Source organism: Oncorhynchus mykiss, chromosome 18 (assembly GCF_057628025.1).
Source record: "Oncorhynchus mykiss isolate SJ-2025 chromosome 18, ASM5762802v1, whole genome shotgun sequence".
NCBI classification, from domain to species: domain Eukaryota; kingdom Metazoa; phylum Chordata; class Actinopteri; order Salmoniformes; family Salmonidae; genus Oncorhynchus; species Oncorhynchus mykiss.
The window spans coordinates 79,571,115-79,591,114 of NC_143039.1; the positions used below are offsets into that span (position 1 = coordinate 79,571,115).

Here is a 20,000-nt window from a genome sequence, read left to right on the forward strand (position 1 = left end):
TTTTTGTTGTTGATAAAAGACCTCTTTATTCTCTTGTTTTCCTTCTCAGTGCAAACATGTATTTTGAGGGGAGATGGGGAGACATTCAAGAGAAGCTGAGCATCATTTGGTTGTTTTGACGGGGAGGGAGGGAGGTTGAAGTATCAATGTATAAACATGGCAGCCGATTGTCGCACCATCCTCATCATCACCATCAACCCTCGTCATCATCATCATCATCTTGCCATTCTCTTTGAAGTAGGAGTGGTGTGCTATTCTCTCGCTCTCCTCCCCTTTTTCTCTCCCTCTCCTCTCCTCTTTCTCTCCCTCTCCTCTCCTCTTTATCTCCCTCTCCTCTCCTCTTTATCTCCCTCTCCTCTCCTCTTTATCTCCCTCTCCTCTCCTCTTTATCTCCCTCTCCTCTCCTCTTTCTCTCCCTCTCCTCTCCTCTTTCTCTCCCTCTCCTCTCCTCTTTATCTCCCTCTCCTCTCCTCTTTATCTCCCTCTCCTCTCCTCTTTATCTCCCTCTCCTCTCCTCTTTATCTCCCTCTCCTCTCCTCTTTATCTCCCTCTCCTCTCCTCTTTCTCTCCCTCTCCTCTCCTCTTTCTCTCCCTCTCCTCTCCTCTTTATCTCCCTCTCCTCTCCTCTTTCTCTCCCTCTCCTCTCCTCTTTATCTCCCTCTCCTCTCCTCTTTATCTCCCTCTCCTCTCCTCTTTATCTCCCTCTCCTCTCCTCTTTATCTCCCTCTCCTCTCCTCTTTCTCTCCCTCTCCTCTCCTCTTTCTCTCCCTCTCCTCTCCTCTTTATCTCCCTCTCCTCTCCTCTTTATCTCCCTCTCCTCTCCTCTTTATCTCCCTCTCCTCTCCTCTTTATCTCCCTCTCCTCTCCTCTTTCTCTCCCTCTCCTCTCCTCTTTCTCTCCCTCTCCTCTCCTCTTTATCTCCCTCTCCTCTCCTCTTTATCTCCCTCTCCTCTCCTCTTTCTCTCCCTCTCCTCTCCTCTTTCTCTCCCTCTCCTCTCCTCTTTATCTCCCTCTCCTCTCCTCTTTCTCTCCCTCTCCTCTCCTCTTTCTCTCCCTCTCCTCTCCTCTTTATCTCCCTCTCCTCTCCTCTTTCTCTCCCTCTCCTCTCCTCTTTATCTCCCTCTCCTCTCCTCTTTATCTCCCTCTCCTCTCCTCTTTATCTCCCTCTCCTCTCCTCTTTATCTCCCTCTCCTCTCCTCTTTCTCTCCCTCTCCATCCCTCTTTCTCTCCCTCTCCTCTCCTCTTTATCTCCCTCTCCTCTCCTCTTTATCTCCCTCTCCTCTCCTCTTTCTCTCCCTCTCCTCTCCTCTTTATCTCCCTCTCCTCTCCTCTTTCTCTCCCTCTCCTCTCCTCTTTCTCTCCCTCTCCTCTTTCTCTCCCTCTCCTCTCCTCTTTATCTCCCTCTCCTCTACTCTTTCTCTCCCTCTCCTCCCCTCTTTCTCTTCCTCTCCTCTTTCTCTCCCTCTCCTCTCCTCTTTATCTCCCTCTCCTCTCCTCTTTCTCTCCCTCTCCCTCTCCTCTCCTCTTTCTCTCCCTCTCCTCCCTTCTTTCTCTCCCTCTCCTCTCCTCTTTCTCTCCCTCTCCATCCCTCTTTCTCTCCCTCTCCTCCCTTCTTTCTCTCCCTCTCCTCTTTCTCTCCCTCTCCATCCCTCTTTCTCTCCCTCTCCTCCCTTCTTTCTCTCCCTCTCCTCTTTATCTCCCTCTCCTCCCCTTTTTCTCTCCCTCTCCTCTCCTCTTTCTCTCCCTCTCCTCTCCTCTTTCTCTCCCTCTCCTCCCCTCTTTCTCTTCCTCCCCTCTTTCTCTCCCTCTCCTCTCTTCTTTCTCTCCCTCTCCTCCCCTATTTCTCTACCTCTCCTCCCCTCTTTCTCTCCCTCTCCTCCCCTCTTTCTGTCCCTCTCCTCTCCTCTTTCTCTCCCTCTCCTCCCCTCATTCTGTCCCTCTTTATTCTACATATCCCAGTACCACCATCCAACAGGGTACATTATATACTACATATCCCACCATCCAACAGGATACATTATATACTACATATCCCACCATCCAACAGGATACATTAAATACTACATATCCCACCATCCAACAGGATACATTAAATACTACATATCCCACCATCCAACAGGATACATTAAATACTACATATCCCACCATCCAACAGGATACATTAAATACTACATATCCCACCATCCAACAGGATCCATTATATACTACATATCCCACCATCCAACAGGATACATTATATACTACATATCCCACCATCCAACAGGGTACATTATATACTACATATCCCACCATCCCACAGGATAAATGACTCCAACCCTATCAGCAGTATTAACCACAGGAAATATACCCTGACATTATATACTACATATACCACCATCCCACAGGATAAATGACTCCAACCCTATCAGCAGTATTAACCACAGGAAATATACCCTGACATTATATACTACATATACCACCATCCCACAGGATAAATGACTCCAACCCTATCAGCAGTATTAACCACAGGAAATATACCCTGACATTATATACTACATATACCACCATCCCACAGGATAAATGACTCCAACCCTATCAGCAGTATTAACCACAGGAAATATACCCTGACATTATATACTACATATACCACCATCCCACAGGATAAATGACTCCAACCCTATCAGCAGTATTAACCACAGGAAATATACCCTGACATTATATACTACATATACCACCATCCCACAGGATAAATGACTCCAACCCTATCAGCAGTATTAACCACAGGAAATATACCCTGACATTATATACTACATATACCACCATCCCACAGGATAAATGACTCCAACCCTATCAGCAGTATTAACCACAGGAAATATACCCTGACATTATATACTACATATACCACCATCCCACAGGATAAATGACTCCAACCCTATCAGCAGTATTAACCACAGGAAATATACCCTGACATTATATACTACATATACCACCATCCCACAGGATAAATGACTCCAACCCTATCAGCAGTATTAACCACAGGAAATATACCCTGACATTATATACTACATATACCACCATCCCACAGGATAAATGACTCCAACCCTATCAGCAGTATTAACCACAGGAAATATACCCTGACATTATATACTACATATACCACCATCCCACAGGATAAATGACTCCAACCCTATCAGCAGTATTAACCACAGGAAATATACCCTGAATATTAAATATTTTCCACATGATTGATGCTTCAGTCCTACACGGAGTATATTCCACTATTCCCTGAATCATCAGTCAAATTCCCATCTCCTGACTAAAGTAACTGTTGTTGTAAAGTTTATGTTGTTGTAAAGTTCCTGTTGTTGTAAAGTTCCTGTTGTTGTAAAGTTCCTGTTGTTGTAAAGTTCCTGTTGTTGTAAAGTTCCTGTTGTTGTAAAGTATCTGTTATTGTAAAGTACATGTTATTGTAAAGTAGCTGTTGTTGTAAAGTACATGTTATTGTAAAGTAGCTGTTGTTGTAAAGTACCTGTTATTGTAAAGTACATGTTATTGTAAAGTAGCTGTTATTGTAAAGTAGCTGTTCTTGTAAAGTAGATGTTATTGTAAAGTAGCTGTCGTTGTAAAGTACCTGTTATTGCAAAGTACCTGTTATTGTAAAGTACATGTTATTGGAAAATACTTGTTATTGTAAAGTACATGTTATTGTAAAGTAGCTGTTGTTGTAAAGTACCTGTTATTGTAAAGTACCTGTTATTGTAAAGTACATGTTATTGTAAAGTAGCTGTTATTGTAAAGTAGATGTTATTGTAAAGTAGCTGTTATTGTAAAATACATGGAATTGTAAGGTACATGTTATTGTAAAGTCCCGCTATTGTAAAGTACATTTTATTGTAATGTTACTGTTATTGTAAAGTTCCTGTTATTGTAAAGTACCTGTTATTGTAATGTTACTGTTATTGTAAAGTACCTGTTATTGTAAAGTCCCGCTATTGTAAAGTAGCTGTTATTGCAATGTACCTGTTATTGTAAAGTACCTGTGTACTCTTGCAAGTCAGACGTTATGTTGTCGTAGAGACAGAGGGGTCGTCACTATCTCTAGGTATTAAACCATCAGACGTGATGTTGCCATAGAGACAGAGGGGTCGTCACTATCTCTAGGTATAAAACCATCAGACTTGATGTTGCCGTAGAGACAGAGGGGTCGTCACTATCTCTAGGTATTAAACCATCAGACGAGATGTTGCCGTAGAGACAGAGTGGTCGTCACTATCTCTAGGTATTAAACCATCAGATGTGATGTTGCCGTAGAGACAGAGTGGTCGTCACTATCTCTAGGTATTAAACCATCAGACGTGATGTTGCCGTAGAGACAGAGTGGTCGTCACTATCTCTAGGTATTAAGCCATCAGACGTGATGTTGCCGTAGAGACAGAGGGGTCGTCACTATCTCTACGTATTAAACCATCAGACGTGATGTTGCCGTAGAGACAGAGTGGTCTACACTATCTCTAGGTATTAAACCATCAGACGTGATGTTGCCGTGGAGACAGAGGGGTCGTCACTATCTCTAGGTATTAAACCATCAGACGTGATGTTGCCGTAGAGACAGAGGGGTTGTCGCTATCTCTAGGTATTAAACCATCAGACGTGATGTTGCCGTAGAGACAGAGTGGTCTACACTATCTCTAGGTATTAAACCATCAGACGTGATGTTGCCGTGGAGACAGAGGGGTCGTCACTATCTCTAGGTATTAAACCATCAGACGTGATGTTGCCGTAGAGACAGAGGGGTCGTCACTATCTCTAGGTATTAAACCATCAGACTTGATGTTGCCGTAGAGACAGAGGGGTCGTCACTATCTCTAGGTATTAAACCATCAGACGTGATGTTGCCGTAGAGACAGAGGGGTCGTCACTATCTCCCGGTATTAATCCATCAGACGTGATGTTGCCGTAGGTTATAAGACACAACTGGGTGTTTTAATGTTCATTTCTCTTATCAATACTGCTGCTGGAGGAGAATAACTTGGCTTCCATCCATTATTTCAATTCATATTGACAACATGACAGGAACACCACATGATGAATCATACGATAATATTCAATAATATTCATTTATTAAATGAAGTAGACTTCAAAGTATCACTTTAAGGATATTATAATCATATACTCAGTTATTTTCTTATTTTTCCTTCCTTCCTTCCTTCCTTCCTTCCTTCCTTCCTTCCTTCCTTCCTTCCTTCCTTCCTTCCTTCCTTCCTTCCTTCCTTCCTTCCTTCCTTCCTTCCTTCCTTCCTTCCATCTCTTTCTCTCGCTCTCTCTTTTGCTTTCTCTCGCTCTCTCTCTCTCTTGCAGTGCATGCTGGGAGTTTTTTGGAGTTTGAGTGTTTGGTGTGGAGTAGTGATGGGCATTCCGGCTCAGCTCACCAAAAAGAGACGCCTCTTTTGGCTCCCAAACGGCTCTTTAAAAATAAATAGTCAAACAGTTTGCGATAGTTTGACTACGATTGTTATTAAAACAATTGTAATTGAATTATTGACTGAAATCATACTCTATCATAACCACAATGTACGGTATTTGAAAATGCATTGGTTTGTAACGATAAAGAATGATATTAAACATTCGCGTTTAAAGTATAACTATTTTAAGGTATATTAACAAAGTGCATATAAATGTAACCATTAAGGAATACAATCTGAACAACATAACAATAGAATATTGCACAATATCAAAGAAAAATAAATAACAATGTGCCAAATCTGCAGCATCCCACTGAAAACATTCAGCTGGTCCCTCTTTTCTCTCTCTGCTTTGTCGCCATGTTATAACCAGCAGCGCACAGCAACGCTGACCATCTGTTTATTTTATTGGAGATTTGCATTCAGAAATGCAATCTGCCTCACTTTCGAGGGGTTGATGCGGTTTCTTCTCTCAGTAATTATTTGTCCCATTTTTTGAGAACACCCTCTCAGAGGGAACGGATGTGGCCACTATGCAGAGTATCCCTGTCATGACAATGGCCAGGGTAGAGATGGTGGCATCCTTTTGGCTCAAGAAACCGCTTCAACATATACAATGTTGAATGCCACCTTGTAGTGCAGTCTTGTTTAGGCCTCAGCTCAGGCATCTCCCATCTGGCGTTGTGTAGACTTCAGTTTTTCAGGACCTACTGTGCTCCCGTGGAAGTATTCCACAGCTGCTTTCACTTTGTCCACAGTGGGCTTCATCACCTTCAGAGCATCTCTTACAATCAGGTTGATTGTGTGGGCAAGACATGGATGATGGGTCCATTTAAAAATATTCATGGCTTCGGTTATGTTAGCTGCATTGTCGCTAACACAACAGACCACTTTTCCATCTACTTGCCATTCTCTGGCCACTCTCAACAGTTCCTCTGCCAAGTTCTCTGAGGTGTCTGTCGCTGAACTCAAAGCAGTCCAGAAGACAGCTAGACATCGAAAACTCTTCAATGAAGTGACATGTAACTGACGTGTAAGAAGTGGTTACCCTTGATGTTCAGCAGTCAGTGGTAAGACAAACTACAGTAGCTTTTTGGACTCTTTCCCGCACTGAAGCCTGTGTGCTCTCGTACAGTTGTGGAATAAGTGATTCTGAAAGGGGTTTCCTGCTTGGAATTGTGTAAATTGGATTTAGACTATTGCTATAATTTATAAAACCTCTGTCCTCCACGACCGAAAATGTCAGGAATTCGGTGGCAATCATTTTAGACAATTGCAATATCCATTTGGCCTTGTTTTGCTTCAGACTTTGCTTCAGACTTAGACTTTGGTATAAACTGGTCCATAGAAGACTGCGTTGCTGTGGGTCGCGGAGTAGGCCTACTTGACTGGGTGGATACATCTCCATGTGTGGAGGTGCTGGCTCCACCACTATCACTAGCAGGCCTACTTGACTGAGTGGATACCTGGCTCCACCACTATCACTAGCAGGCCTACTTGACTGAGTGGATACCTGGCTCCACCATTATCACTAGCAGGCCTACTTGACTGAGTGGATACCTCTCCACCACTATCACTAGCAGGCCTACTTGACTGGGTGGATACATCTCCACGTGTGGAGGTTCTGGCTCCACCACTACCACTAGCAGACCCGCTAGTTTCTCGAAGCCCAGCTACAGCTAGCTTCACAGTTGGGTGCACAGTTCACATATGCCGGTGTAGGTTGTGCGTGCAACCAGCTTTATATGAGATTTTGTTTTAGCAAATTCTACACTGTGCTCTAACATTGTCTACATTATTAAAATGCATCCAAATGCTACTGTGCTTCCGACTCATTTTCACAGCTGTTGTTTTCACAGCTGTTCTTCCTGTCTCTCATCGGATGCTAAGTGTGTGACTGTGAGTGAGCCGGCCTGGCCCCTCCCTCACACATCGTTGGTTCATTGGTTGACACTGTGTCTGATTGACAGGAACAACAGGTGAGGCTGTTAGTCTGAGCAGACAGTCAGAACGAATGTGTGGCACTTGAACATTTTGGCCTGTATTGTTTTATTTCTTTTTCTCTACAGGAGCCGGCTCCCAGCGTTCACCTACAGGAGCCGGCTCCCAGCGTTCACCTACAGGAGCCGGCTCCCAGACGTTCACCTACAGGAGCCGGCTCCCAACATTCACCTACTGGAGCCGGCTCCCAACGTTCACCTACTGGAGCCGGCTCCCAACGTTCACCTACTAGAGCCGGCTCCCAACGTTCACTTACAAGAGCCGGCTCCCAACGTTCACCTACAATACCTGGCTCCCAACGTTCACCTACAAGAGCCGGCTCCCAGCGTTCACCTACAAGAGCCGGCTCCCAGCGTTCACCTACAGGAGCCGGCTCCCAGCGTTCACCTACAGGAGCCGGCTCCCAACGTTCACCTACAAGAGCTGGCTCCCAACTTTCACCTACAGGAGCCGGCTCCCAACTTTCACCTACAGGAGCCGGCTCCCATCTTTCACCTACAGGAGCCGGCTCCCAACGTTCACCTACAGGAGCCGGCTCCCAACGTTCACCTACAAGAGCCGGCTCCCAACGTTCACCTACAAGAGCCGGCTCCCAACTTTCACCTACAAGAGCCGGCTCCCAACGTTCACCTACAGGAGCCGGCTCTTAGAGCCGTCTTGTTCGCGAACGACCCATCACTAGTGTGGGGGAATCTGTCCTAACTTTTTTTATTGATTCCGTCCTTTGTCTTTTCTTTCAATTTGTATTTTCTATGGTGGAGGGTTAATGCACTATTTCTTTTAGCTGATTATTTATTTATCCACAGAAGAGGACAGAGTTTTAGTTTCTTGCGGTTTGGAATGTGAGGTGTGCGGAGGAGACGCTGTCATTACGGTATGGATTCAGGTGTGTTCCTGAGAATGGATTTTAACTTCTTGGCGCACCCATACCGTTAGCGGGATCATTTTCGTCAACATCCGCTGAATTGCAGAGTGCCACATTCAAAATAAATGAAAAAATATTTAATTTTCATGAAATCACAAGTGCAACATACCAAAACACAGCTTAGCTTGTTGTTAATCCACCTGGCGTGTCAGATTACATAAAAGCTTTACGGCGAAAGTTATCCAAGCGTTTATGTAAATTCCAAATAGTATCCGTAAAGTTCGTAGAAACATGTCAAACGTTTTTTTTTATAATCAACCCTTAGGTTGTTTTTACAATAAATAATCGATCATATTTCAACAGGACCGTAGCTTTTTCAATAGGAGAGAGAGAGAGAGAAAATGTCTGCTCCAAGCTGCTGGAACCCAGCCATACACTGACGCGATGTGATCGTTCTCGCTCATTTTTCAGAATAAAAGGCTGAAACTATGTCTAAAGACTGTTCACACCATGTGGAAGCCATAGCGAAAGGAATCTGGTTGATATCCCTTTAAATGGAAGGAAGGCATGAAATGGAACAGGGAGGTTTCAAAATAAGAGGCACTTCCTGGTTGGATTTTCCTCAGGTTTTCACCTGCAATATCAGTTATGTCATACTCACAGACAATATTTTGACTGTTTTGGAAACTTTAGAGTGTTTTCTATCCTAATCTGACAATTATGTGCATATTCTAGCTTATTGGTCTGAGAAATAGGCAGTTTCATTTGGGTATGTTTTTCATCCAAATATCAAAATACTGCCCCCTACACTCAACAGGTTAAAGTAGAGGAGGTTCTGCTCGCGGTCGGTGAACAGGTAGGAGCTGAATTTATACATTCTGCTTCCAGAGTGAACAGAGCTGTGGTTGTGTTCATGACTAGAGCAACTTTGGTGGGTAGGCTCATTACTAGTGGAACATTTGTTGTGGTTGTTGTTGGGTGTGTTGGTGCCAATTTCACCTCTATCAACCCCTTCGACCAGGGTGGTAGTCGGAAATTCACCTCAGTTTATTATGGATGATCAAACCAGGAAAGAGCTGATTTGCTAGTGTATTTCGTGTACTGTCAGCAGGTTTTCAGGCAGATGCCGTTAAGCATGTTGTTTCGTTCCGGAGGCAAGTGTCCATGTTTCTGAATAACAAAAAGCAACAGCTAAATATGCATTTTAAAGTGAGGCATGGGAAGGGGCTCTAGGCAGGGTTTGCCAGTACAGATAGTCTATGGTGTTTTGGGTGTGGGGATTTGGGGATTAAGTGCTTTGCGTGCCCACATAAAGGCTGTTGACAAGGTGAGGGTACACGCGCCAATTGGGGGAAATCGAGATCAACGTGCAGGGGGCAATGAGACGCAGGCAGCAGAGGCTGGGCCTAGTCAGGCAAGAGATGTTGGGGTATCTGATGCTGGGCCTAGTCATGCAAGAGATGGTGGGGTATCTGATGCTGGCCCTAGTCAGGCAAGAGATGATGGGGTATCTGATGCTGGGCCTAGTCAGGCATGAGATTATCTTATGCTGGGCCTAGTCAGACAAGAGATGGTGGGGTATCTGAGAATGGGCCTAGTCAGGCATAGAGATGGTGGGGTATCTGATGCTGGGCCTAGTCAGGCAAGAGATGGTGGGGTATCTGATGCTGGGCCTAGTCAAGCATAGAGATGGTGGGGTATCTGAGGCTGGTCCTAGTCAGGCAAGAGATGGTGGGGTATCTGATGCTGGGCCTAGTCAGGCATAGAGATGGTGGGGTATCTGATGCTGGGCCTAGTCAGGCAAGAGATGGTGGGGTATCTGAGGCTGGGCCTAGTCAGGCATAGAGATGGTGGGGTATCTGATGCTGGGCCTAGTCAGGCATAGAGATGGTGGGGTATCTGAGGCTGGGCCTAGTCAGGCAAGATATGGTAGGGTATCTTAGGCTGGGCCTAGTCAGGCAAGAGATGGTGGGGTATCTGATGCTGGGCCTAGTCAGGCAAGAGATGGTGGGGTATCTGATGCTGGGCCTAGTCAGGCATAGAGATGGTGGGGTATCTGAGGCTGGGCCTAGTCAGGCAAGATATGGTAAGGTATCTTAGGCTGGGCCTAGTCAGGCAGGAGATGGTGGGGTATATGATGCTGGGCCTAGTCAGGCAAGAGATGGTGGGGCATCTGATGCTGGGCCTAGTCAGGCATAGAGATGGTGGGGTATCTGATGCTGGGCCTAGTCAGGCAAGAGATGGTGGGGTATCTGAGGCTGGGCCTAGTCAGGCATAGAGATGGTGGGGTATCTGATGCTGGGCCTAGTCAGGCATAGAGATGGTGGGGTATCTGATGCTGGTCCTAGTCAGGCAAGAGATGGTGGGGTATCTGAGGCTGGGCCTAGTCATGCATAGAGATGGTGGGGTATCTGAGGCTGGGCCTAGTCAGGCAAGAGATGGTGGGGTATCTGAGGCTGGGCCTAGTCAGGCAAGAGATGGTGGGGTATCTGAGGCTGGGCCTAGTCAGGCATAGAGATGGTGGGGTATCTGATGCTGGGCCTAGTCAGACATAGAGATGGTGAGGTATCTGAGGCTGGGCCTAGTCAGACATAGAGATGGTGGGGTATCTGAGGCTGGGCCTAGTCAGGCAAGAGATGGTGGGGTATCTGAGGCTGGGCCTAGTCAGGCATAGAGATGGTGGGGTATCTGAGGCTGGGCCTAGTCAGGCATAGAGATGGTGGGGTATCTGATGCTGGGCCTAGTCAGGCATAGAGATGGTGGGGTATCTGAGGCTGGGCCTAGTCATGTTATGCTAGTGGATGAGGAGAGTATAGTGGGGAAGGGGAAGAGAGGAGGATGAGGGTGTCAAGCGGAAAAGGAAAAAGGGTGAGAAGTTACTTAGTTTTTGGGCGGCTCTGATTCTCCTGTCCAAAAAAGGGGACTGTGTGAACTTAAGAACTGGAGGCCTGTAGCATTACTCTGTGAGGACGACAACATATTTGCCAAAGTCCTCTCTAACAGACTGAAGTCACATCTGGACTCGATAGTACATAAGGACCAGACATATTGTGTACCGGGACAGAGAATCACAGACAACTTGTCCTTAATCAGGGACATTTTGGACGTGTCGAGAGGTTCTAATGTGAACTTTGGACTGGTCTCTTTAGATCAAGAGAAGGCTTTTGATAGAGTGGACCATGAGTATCTGTTTAAAGTGATGTTTGGGTTTGGGAAGAGTTTTTTGACCTATGTGAAGCTGTTGTATGCTGGGGCATCATGTATGGTCAAGGTGGGAGGGGGCTCAGTCGGCCAGTCTCGGTGAGACGGGGCATCAGACTAGGATGCCCTCTTTCAGGGCAGTTATATACACTAGCCATTGAGCCTTTTCTGGGCCTGCTACCCAGGAGACTGCAGAGAGTGTGCTGGACAGGCATAGCAGTGTCGGTGTATGCAGATGACGTTTCTGTGATGGTCAGGATATGCAGGCACTAGAGACTAGTCTGAAGGTGTACGAGGAGCTTCGTCAGCTAAAGTAAACTGGAGCAAGAGCAAAGCATGGAAGGATTGGTCTAGATAGGGATAGGGATAGGGATTGGGCCCCTCCTCTGCTTCGACGGGGAACGCAGTGGGGTTGTGAAGGGCTTAAAATGTTGGGGGATTACCTGGGCTCGGAGAGGTGGGTCCGGAAGAACTGAGAGGGGCTGTCACAGGCAGTGGTGTCAAGACTGGCTAGGTGGAGGTGGCTCCTGTTCCAATTGGCATATAGAGGGAAGGTGCTGACATTCAACCACCTGGTGGCATCTTCCCTGTGGCATAAACTGTCTATCCTCAACCCCCCCACCGGTCTGCTCGCAGACCTACAATGCAAGCTGGTGGACTTTTTCTGGTCGGGCCATCACTGGCTGAAGGCGGCAGTGTTGTACATGACCGTCCACGAAGGAGGACAGGCCCTGTTGGAACTGGAGAGCAGGGTGGCTGCTTTCAGGCTAAAGGCAGTGCAGAGACTGCTGTAACATGCTGATGTCAACTGATGGCAGCAGGTTTACTAAGGCTGTGTGACCTGAGACTGCCGGGACAGGAAGGGTGAAAAACCCCGGAAGTCTTGGCACAACAAACAGGAATAACGTCTCTTAGGCTGCTGGAGACATTCCTGGAGGAGGTCCAGGAGGCACTGTCTGAGCCGGTAAGGGGGGTGTTTGAGCGACCAAAGGGGGAGGGGCCACCAATGTTTACGCCACTGCAGGTAACGGCAGAGACTGGAGACTGGGAAGGGGGTCTGCAGGACTTGATAGATTTTAACACTCTGAGCCTGGGGGAGTTTGAGGATGTGGGAGGTAAAGCACTCTACAACCTCTGCATTAAGGTGAGGAACATTAGGAGCCTAACATGTATTCCCTTACAGGAATGAAGGCACATCAGTGGCAGGGGGTATGTGGGGCGGAGAGTATGGTGGGTTTTAGATGGAGGGGGCTCTACAAACCCCCAGTACCAGAGGTCAGGGGACCTCCAGTGGAGCCCTGGCCACTAACAGCTGGTTGGTTGACGTGGGAGTCGGGCAGGAATGTCCTTTCTGTGTGTATGAGAGAAACTGTGATTCATGTGTTTTCTGTGTGCGCCAGGTTAATGCCATTAATGTCTCTGTTGGCATGTCTGTGTGAGAGGTTGGGGGTGGGTTTTACTGTTGGTATGTCTGTGTGAGAGGTTGGGGGTGGGTTTTACTGTTGGTATGTCTGTGTGAGAGGTTGGGGGTGGGTTTTACTGTTGGTATGTCTGTGTGAGAGGTTGGGGGTGGGTTTTACTGTTGGTATGTCTGTGTGAGAGGTTGGGGGTGGGTTTTACTGTTGGTATGTCTGTGTGAGAGGTTGGGGGTGGGTTTTACTGTTGGGATGTCTGTGTGAGAGGTTGGGGGTGGGTTTTACTGTTGGTATGTCTGTGTGAGAGGTTGGGGGTGGGTTTTACTGTTGGTATGTCTGTGTGAGAGGTTGGGGGTGGGTTTTACTGTTGGTATGTCTGTGTGAGAGGTTGGGGGTGGGTTTTACTGTTGGTATGTCTGTGTGAGAGGTTGGGGGTGTTTTGTTTTTTTACTGTCGGGATGTTTATGATGTGGTACAGTTATTCAAATACGGTCTAATGTGTTTTGTTGAATTTTCTATTTGCTCAGGTGAAGTTGTCTACTTGGCTAACAAGGAGGTACAGGGTCAAAGGTGGATAACAGACCCTTCTCTATTGTGTAATGGGATGGTCTCTGCGCGCCTTAGGGTTGAATTTGAGTTGTATAAAATGATAAACAGTGTGGAGATGTTTCAGGAGATGTGGTGTGTTAGGGGAAGATGTTTTGGTGTGGTGTTGTTTTGTATCGTGTTGTAGAGGGAAAGGTGAGTCTGGAAAGGTGAGTATGCAGGATATGTTTTGGTGTTTTATTTTAAGGGGGGGGGGGGGGGGGGTGAGGTTTTAATTAAATGAGAATGTTTCATTAAAGAAAGACAACAAATCAAACTCTCTCTCTCTCTCTCTCTCTCTAGCGGAGTGTGGGGGAACCATCAGGGATGAGACTACAGGTCGTATATTGTCTCCAGGTTACCCAGCTCCTTATGAACATAACCTGCACTGTGTCTGGAGCATCGAAGCAGCCCAGGGAAGCACCATCGGGTCAGTACAGATCATCTCGCTCTTTCTCTTTCTTTCTTTCTCCTCCCATTGTCCTCCTCCTCCTCTTGCTCATCTTTCTCTTCCACATCCCCCTCCTTATTCACCTCTTCCTCCCCCGCTTCCTCTTCCTCCTCCTCTTCCTCCTCTTCCTCATTCTACTCGACCTCCTCTTCCTCCACCTTCTCTCTCCTCCTCATTCTCTATTCTCCTCCACCTCTTCCTCCCTTGGCTCCTCTTCCTCATTTTCCTCATTCTAATCTTCCTCCTCCTCCTCTTCTCCTCCTCCTCCTTACTGTTTGTTAGGGTTGTTGATTCAGTGGTGGATGAAGGACGTCACTTTTGAGTATTGGGCACCTGAGGAATCTACAAGGCAGTGATCCATGTGCATTTGTGTGTGTGTGTGTGTGTGTGTGTGTGTGTGTGTGTGTGTGTGTGTGTGTGTGTGTGTGTGTGTGTGTGTGTGTGTGTGTGTGTGTGTGTGTGTGTGAGTGACCTTCCTCCTCCTCTGGTGTTCTGAGTTAATGAGTGGACGGGTGTCCTCTGTAATAGTTTGACCCGCTGTAATTTGGTGTGAAATCTGTCTGCACAAGAGAGGGCCTGTAATTGGTCAGATGCTTTAATCGGGCTGTTTATCAGACACCTCACCCCCTCCCCTCTCTCCCCTCGCTCCTCCTCTCTCTCCTCCCCTCTCCCCTCTCTCTCTCCCCTCCCCCCTCTCTCCTCCTCTCTCCGTTCTCTCTCTTCTCTCTCATCCCCTCTCCCCTCTCTCTCTCCCCTCTCCCCTCTCCCCTCTCTCTCTCCCCTCTCCCCTCTGTCCTCCCCTCTCCCCTCTCTCCTCTGTCCTCCTCTCTCCGTTCTCTCTAGTCTCGCCTCTCCTCCTTCATGAGCAGGTCTCAGGTCCTGACAATTTAATTAGAGAGGTTATATATATAGAGAGGAGATATATATATAGAGAGAGGAGATATATATATAGAGAGGAGATATATATATAGAGAGAGGAGATATATATATAGAGAGGAGATATATATATAGAGAGGAGATATATATATAGAGAGGAGATATATATATAGAGAGGAGATATAGATATAGAGAGGAGGTATATATATAGAGAGGAGATATATATATATATATATATAGAGAGAGGAGATATATATATAGAGAGGAGATATATATATAGAGAGGAGATATATATATAGAGAGGAGATATATATATAGAGAGGAGATATATATATAGAGAGGAGATATATATATAGAGAGGAGATATATATATAGAGAGGAGATATAGATATAGAGAGGAGATATATATATAGAGAGGAGATATATATATAGAGAGGAGATATATATATAGAGAGGAGATATATATATAGAGAGGAGATATATATATAGAGAGGATATATATATATATAGAGAGGAGATATATATATATATATAGAGAGGATATATATATATATAGAGGATATATATATATAGAGAGGAGATACAGTGCCTTGCGAAAGTATTCGGCCCCCTTGAACTTTGCGACCTTTTGCCACATTTCAGGTTTCAAACATAAAGATATAAAACTGTATTTTTTTGTGAAGAATCAACAACAAGTGGGACACAATCATGAAGTGGAACGACATTTATTGGATATTTCAAACTTTTTTAACAAATCAAAAACTGAAAAATTGGGCGTGCAAAATTATTCAGCCCCTTTACTTTCAGTGCAGCAAACTCTCTCCAGAAGTTCAGTGAGGATCTCTGAATGATCCAATGTTGACCTAAATGACTAATGATGATAAATACAATCCACCTGTGTGTAATCAAGTCTCCGTATAAATGCACCTGCACTGTGATAGTCTCAGAGGTCCGTTAAAAGCACAGAGAGCATCATGAAGAACAAGGAACACACCAGGCAGGTCCGAGATACTGTTGTGAAGAAGTTTAAAGCCGGATTTGGATACAAAAAGATTTCCCAAGCTTTAAACATCCCAAGGAGCACTGTGCAAACGATAATATTGAAATGGAAGGAGTATCAGACCACTGAAAATCTACCAAGACCTGGCCGTCCCTCTAAACTTTCAGCTCATACAAGGAGAAGACTGATCAGAGATGCAGCCAAGAGGCCCATGATCACTCTGGATGACCTGCAGAGATCTACAGCTGAGGTGGGAGACTCTGTCCATAGGACAACAATCAGTCGTATATTGCACAAATCTGGCCTTTATGGAAGAGTGGCAAGAAGAAAGCCATTTGTTAGATATCCATAAAAAGTGTTGTTTAAAGTTTGCCACAAGCCACCTGGGAGACACACCAAACATGTGGAAGAAGGTGATCTTGTCAGATGAAACCAAAATTGAACTTTTTGGCAACAATGCAAAACGTTATGTTTGGCGTAAAACCAACACTTGAACACACCATCCCCACTGTCAAACATGGTGGTGGCAGCATCATGGTTTGGGCCTGCTTTTCTTCAGCAGGGACAGGGAAGATGGTTAAAATTGATGGGAAGATGGATGGAGCCAAATACAGGACCATTCTGGAAGAAAACCTGATGGAGTCTGCAAAAGACCTGAGACTGGGACGGAGATTTGTCTTCCAACAAGACAATGATCCAAAACATAAAGCAAAATCTACAATGGAATGGTTCAAAAATAAACATATCCAGGTGTTAGAATGGCCAAGTCAAAGTCCAGACCTGAATCCAATCGAGAATCTGTGGAAAGAACTGAAAACTGCTGTTCACAAATGCTCTCCATCCAACCTCACTGAGCTCGAGCTGATTTGCAAGGAGGAATGGGAAAAAATGTCAGTCTCTCGATGTGCAAAACTGATAGACATACCCCAAGCGACTTACAGCTGTAATCGCAGCAAAAGGTGGCGCTACAAAGTATTAACTTAAGGGGGCTGAATAATTTTGCACGCCCAATTTTTCAGTTTTTCATTTGTTAAAAAAGTTTGAAATATCCAATAAATGTCATTCCACTTCATGATTGTGTCCCACTTGTTGTTGATTCTTTACAAAAAAATACAGTTTTATATCTTTATGTTTGAAGCCTGAAATATGGCAAAAGGTCGCAAAGTTCAAGGGGGCTGAATACTTTCGCAAGGCACTGTATATATATATAGAGAGGAGATATATATATATATATATAGAGGAGATATATAGAGAGGAGATATATATATATATATAGAGGACATATATATATAGAGAGGATATATATATAGAGAGAGAGGAGGTATATATAGAGAGGATATATATATAGAGAGAGGAGGTTTATATAGAGAGGATATATATATAGAGAGGAGATATATATAGAGAGGAGATATATATAGAGAGGAGATATATATATTTAGAAATGATATATATATATAGAGAGGAGGTATATATAGAGAGGAGGTAAATATAGAGAGGATATATATAGAGAGGAGATACATATAGAGAGAGGAGATATATATATATATGTAAGGGCGTTCGTCTGTAGGAGGAAGAGAAGCGGACCAAAGCGCAGCGTGGTGGTTATTCATATTTTAATAAATCACTACACATGAACAAACTAACGAAAACAAGAAAAGTGAGAACGCAAAACAGTCCTATCCTGTGACGACAAACACAGTGACAGGAACAATCACCCACAAACACACAGTGAAACCCAGGCTACCTAAGTATGATTCTCAATCAGAGACAACTAATGACACCTGCCTCTGATTGAGAACCATACTAGGCCGAAAACATAGAAATGCCCCAAAACACAGAAAAACAAACATAGACTGCCCACCCAACTCACGCCCTGACCATACTAAATAAATACAAAACAGAAATAGAGGTCAGAACGTGACAGTACCCCCCCCCAAAGGTGCGGACTCCGGCCGCAAAACCTTGACCTATAGGGGAGGGTCTGGGTGGGCGTCTGTCCGCGGTGGCGGCTCTGGCGCGGGACGCGGACCCCACTTCACCATTGTCTTAGTCCGCCTTATTGTCCGCCTCCCTGGCTTACTCACCATGGCCACCCCTCTCAATGACCCCACTGGACAGAGGGGCTGCTCGGGACAGAGGGGCAGCTCGGGACAGAGGTGAAGCAGCTGCTCGGGACAGAGGGACAACTGCTCGGGACAGAGGGGCAGCTGCTCGGGACAGAGGGGCGATAGCAGCTCGGGACAGAGGGGCGATAGCTGCTCGGGACAGAGGGGCGGCAGCTGCTCGGGACAGAGGGACAGCTGCTCGGGACAGAGGGACAGCTGCTCGGGACAGAGGGGCGATAGCAGCTCGGGACAGAGGGGCGACAGCTGCTCTGGACAGAGGGGCAGCTGCTCGGGCGGCCCCTGGCTGACTGACGGCACTGGCGGCCCCTGGCTTACTGGCGGCCCCTGGCTGACTGGCGGCACTGGCGGCCCCTGGCTTACTGGCGGCACTGGCGGCCCCTGGCTGACTGGCGGCACTGACGGCCCCTGGCTGACTGGCGGCACTGGCGGCCCCTGGCTGACCGGCGGCACTGGCGGCCCCTGGCTGACCGGCGGCACTGGCGGCCCCTGGCTTACTGGCGGCACTGGCGGCCCCTGGCTTACTGGCGGCACTGGCGGCCCCTGGCTGACTGGCGGCACTGGCGGCCCCTGGCTGACCGGCGGCACTGGCGGCCCCTGGCTGACCGGCGGCACTGGCGGCCCCTGGCTGACGGGCGGCACTGGCGGCCCCTGGCTGACGGGCGGCACTGGCGGCTCCTGGCAGACGGGCGGCACTGGCGGCTCCTGGCAGACGGGCGGCACTGGCGGCGCTGGCCAGACGGGCGGCACTGGCGGCGCTGGGCAGACGGGCGGCGCTGGCGGTGCTGGGCAGACGGGCGGCACTGGCGGCGCTGGGCAGACGGGCGGCGCTGGCGCCGCTGGGCAGACGGGCGGCGTTGGCGGCGCTGGGCCGACGGGAGGCTCAGCTGGCGCTGGGCAGACGGGAAGCTCAGCTGGCGCTGGGCAGACGGGAAGCTCAGCTGGCGCTGGGCAGACGGGAAGCTCAGCTGGCGCTGGGCAGATGGGAAGCTCCGGCAACGCTGGAGAAAAGGAAGGCCCTGGTAGCGCCGGAGAGGCGGGAGACTCCGGCAGCGGCGCCGGACAGGCGGGAGGCTCCGGCGCCGGACAGGCGGGAGGCTCCGGCAGAGGCGCCGGACAGGCGGGAGGCTCCGGCAGAGGCGCCGGACAGGCGGGAGGCTCCGGCAGAGGCGCCGGACAGGCGGGAGGCTCCGGCAGAGGCGCCGGACAGGCGGGAGGCTCCGGCAGAGGCGCCGGACAGGCGGGAGGCTCCGGCAGAGGCGCCGGACAGGCGGGAGGCTCCGACAGAGGCGCCGGCAGCGGCGCCGGACAGGCGGGAGGCTCCGGCAGCGCTGGAGAGGAGGGAGCCCCTGTAAGGATGGGCCGGAGAGACAGCCTGGTACGGGGGGCTGCCACCGGAGGGCTGGTGCGTGGAGGTGGTGACGGATAGACCGGACCGTGAAGGCGTACTGGAGATCTTGAGGGCAGGGCTGGCACCAACCGCCCTGGCTGGATCTTCACCCTAGCCCGGCAGATGTGGGGAGCTGGGATGTAGCGCACCGGGCTAAGCACGCGTACTGGGGACACCGTGCGCACAACTGCATAACACGGTGCCTGACCAGCACCACGCCCGCCACAGTTAGCACTGCTGGGAGCACTGTAGTGCTGAGATGGCACAGGACGTGCAAGGCTAGGGAGATGCACAGGAGGCCTGGTGCGTGAGGCTGGCACAGTCTTCACCAGACCCCTCGCTCGTACCTCAGGATGAGTATGGAGAGCTGACCCCGGTGCCATTAAATCCCTGACACGCTCCGTCGGGCGAATGTCGTGCCTCATGCACCAAACCAGCAAGTCCCTCATATCACTCTCCTCCAATTTCCCCATTAACTCCTTCACAGTCTCTGCTTCGCTCACCTCCAACACCAGCTCCGGTTCTGAGCTCCTCCTTGGCTCCTCACGATAAACGGGGGGAGTTGGCTCAGGTCTGACTCCTGACTCTGCCACACTCCCCCTGTGCCCCCCCCCAAGAAATTTTTGGGGCTGACTCTCGGGCTTCCGTCCGC

The 20,000-nt window shown here is 48.0% G+C and overlaps 1 protein-coding gene across 1 annotated transcript in view; it reads left to right on the forward strand.

Moving 5' to 3' along the window:
• LOC110518582 (CUB and sushi domain-containing protein 2) overlaps positions 1-20,000 on the forward strand; it is a 552,259-nt gene that overhangs the window by 250,577 nt on the left and 281,682 nt on the right. Inside the window, 1 exon segment of the mRNA XM_036953653.2 lies at positions 13,812-13,938. Coding sequence (XP_036809548.2) covers positions 13,812-13,938 — 127 coding nt within the window.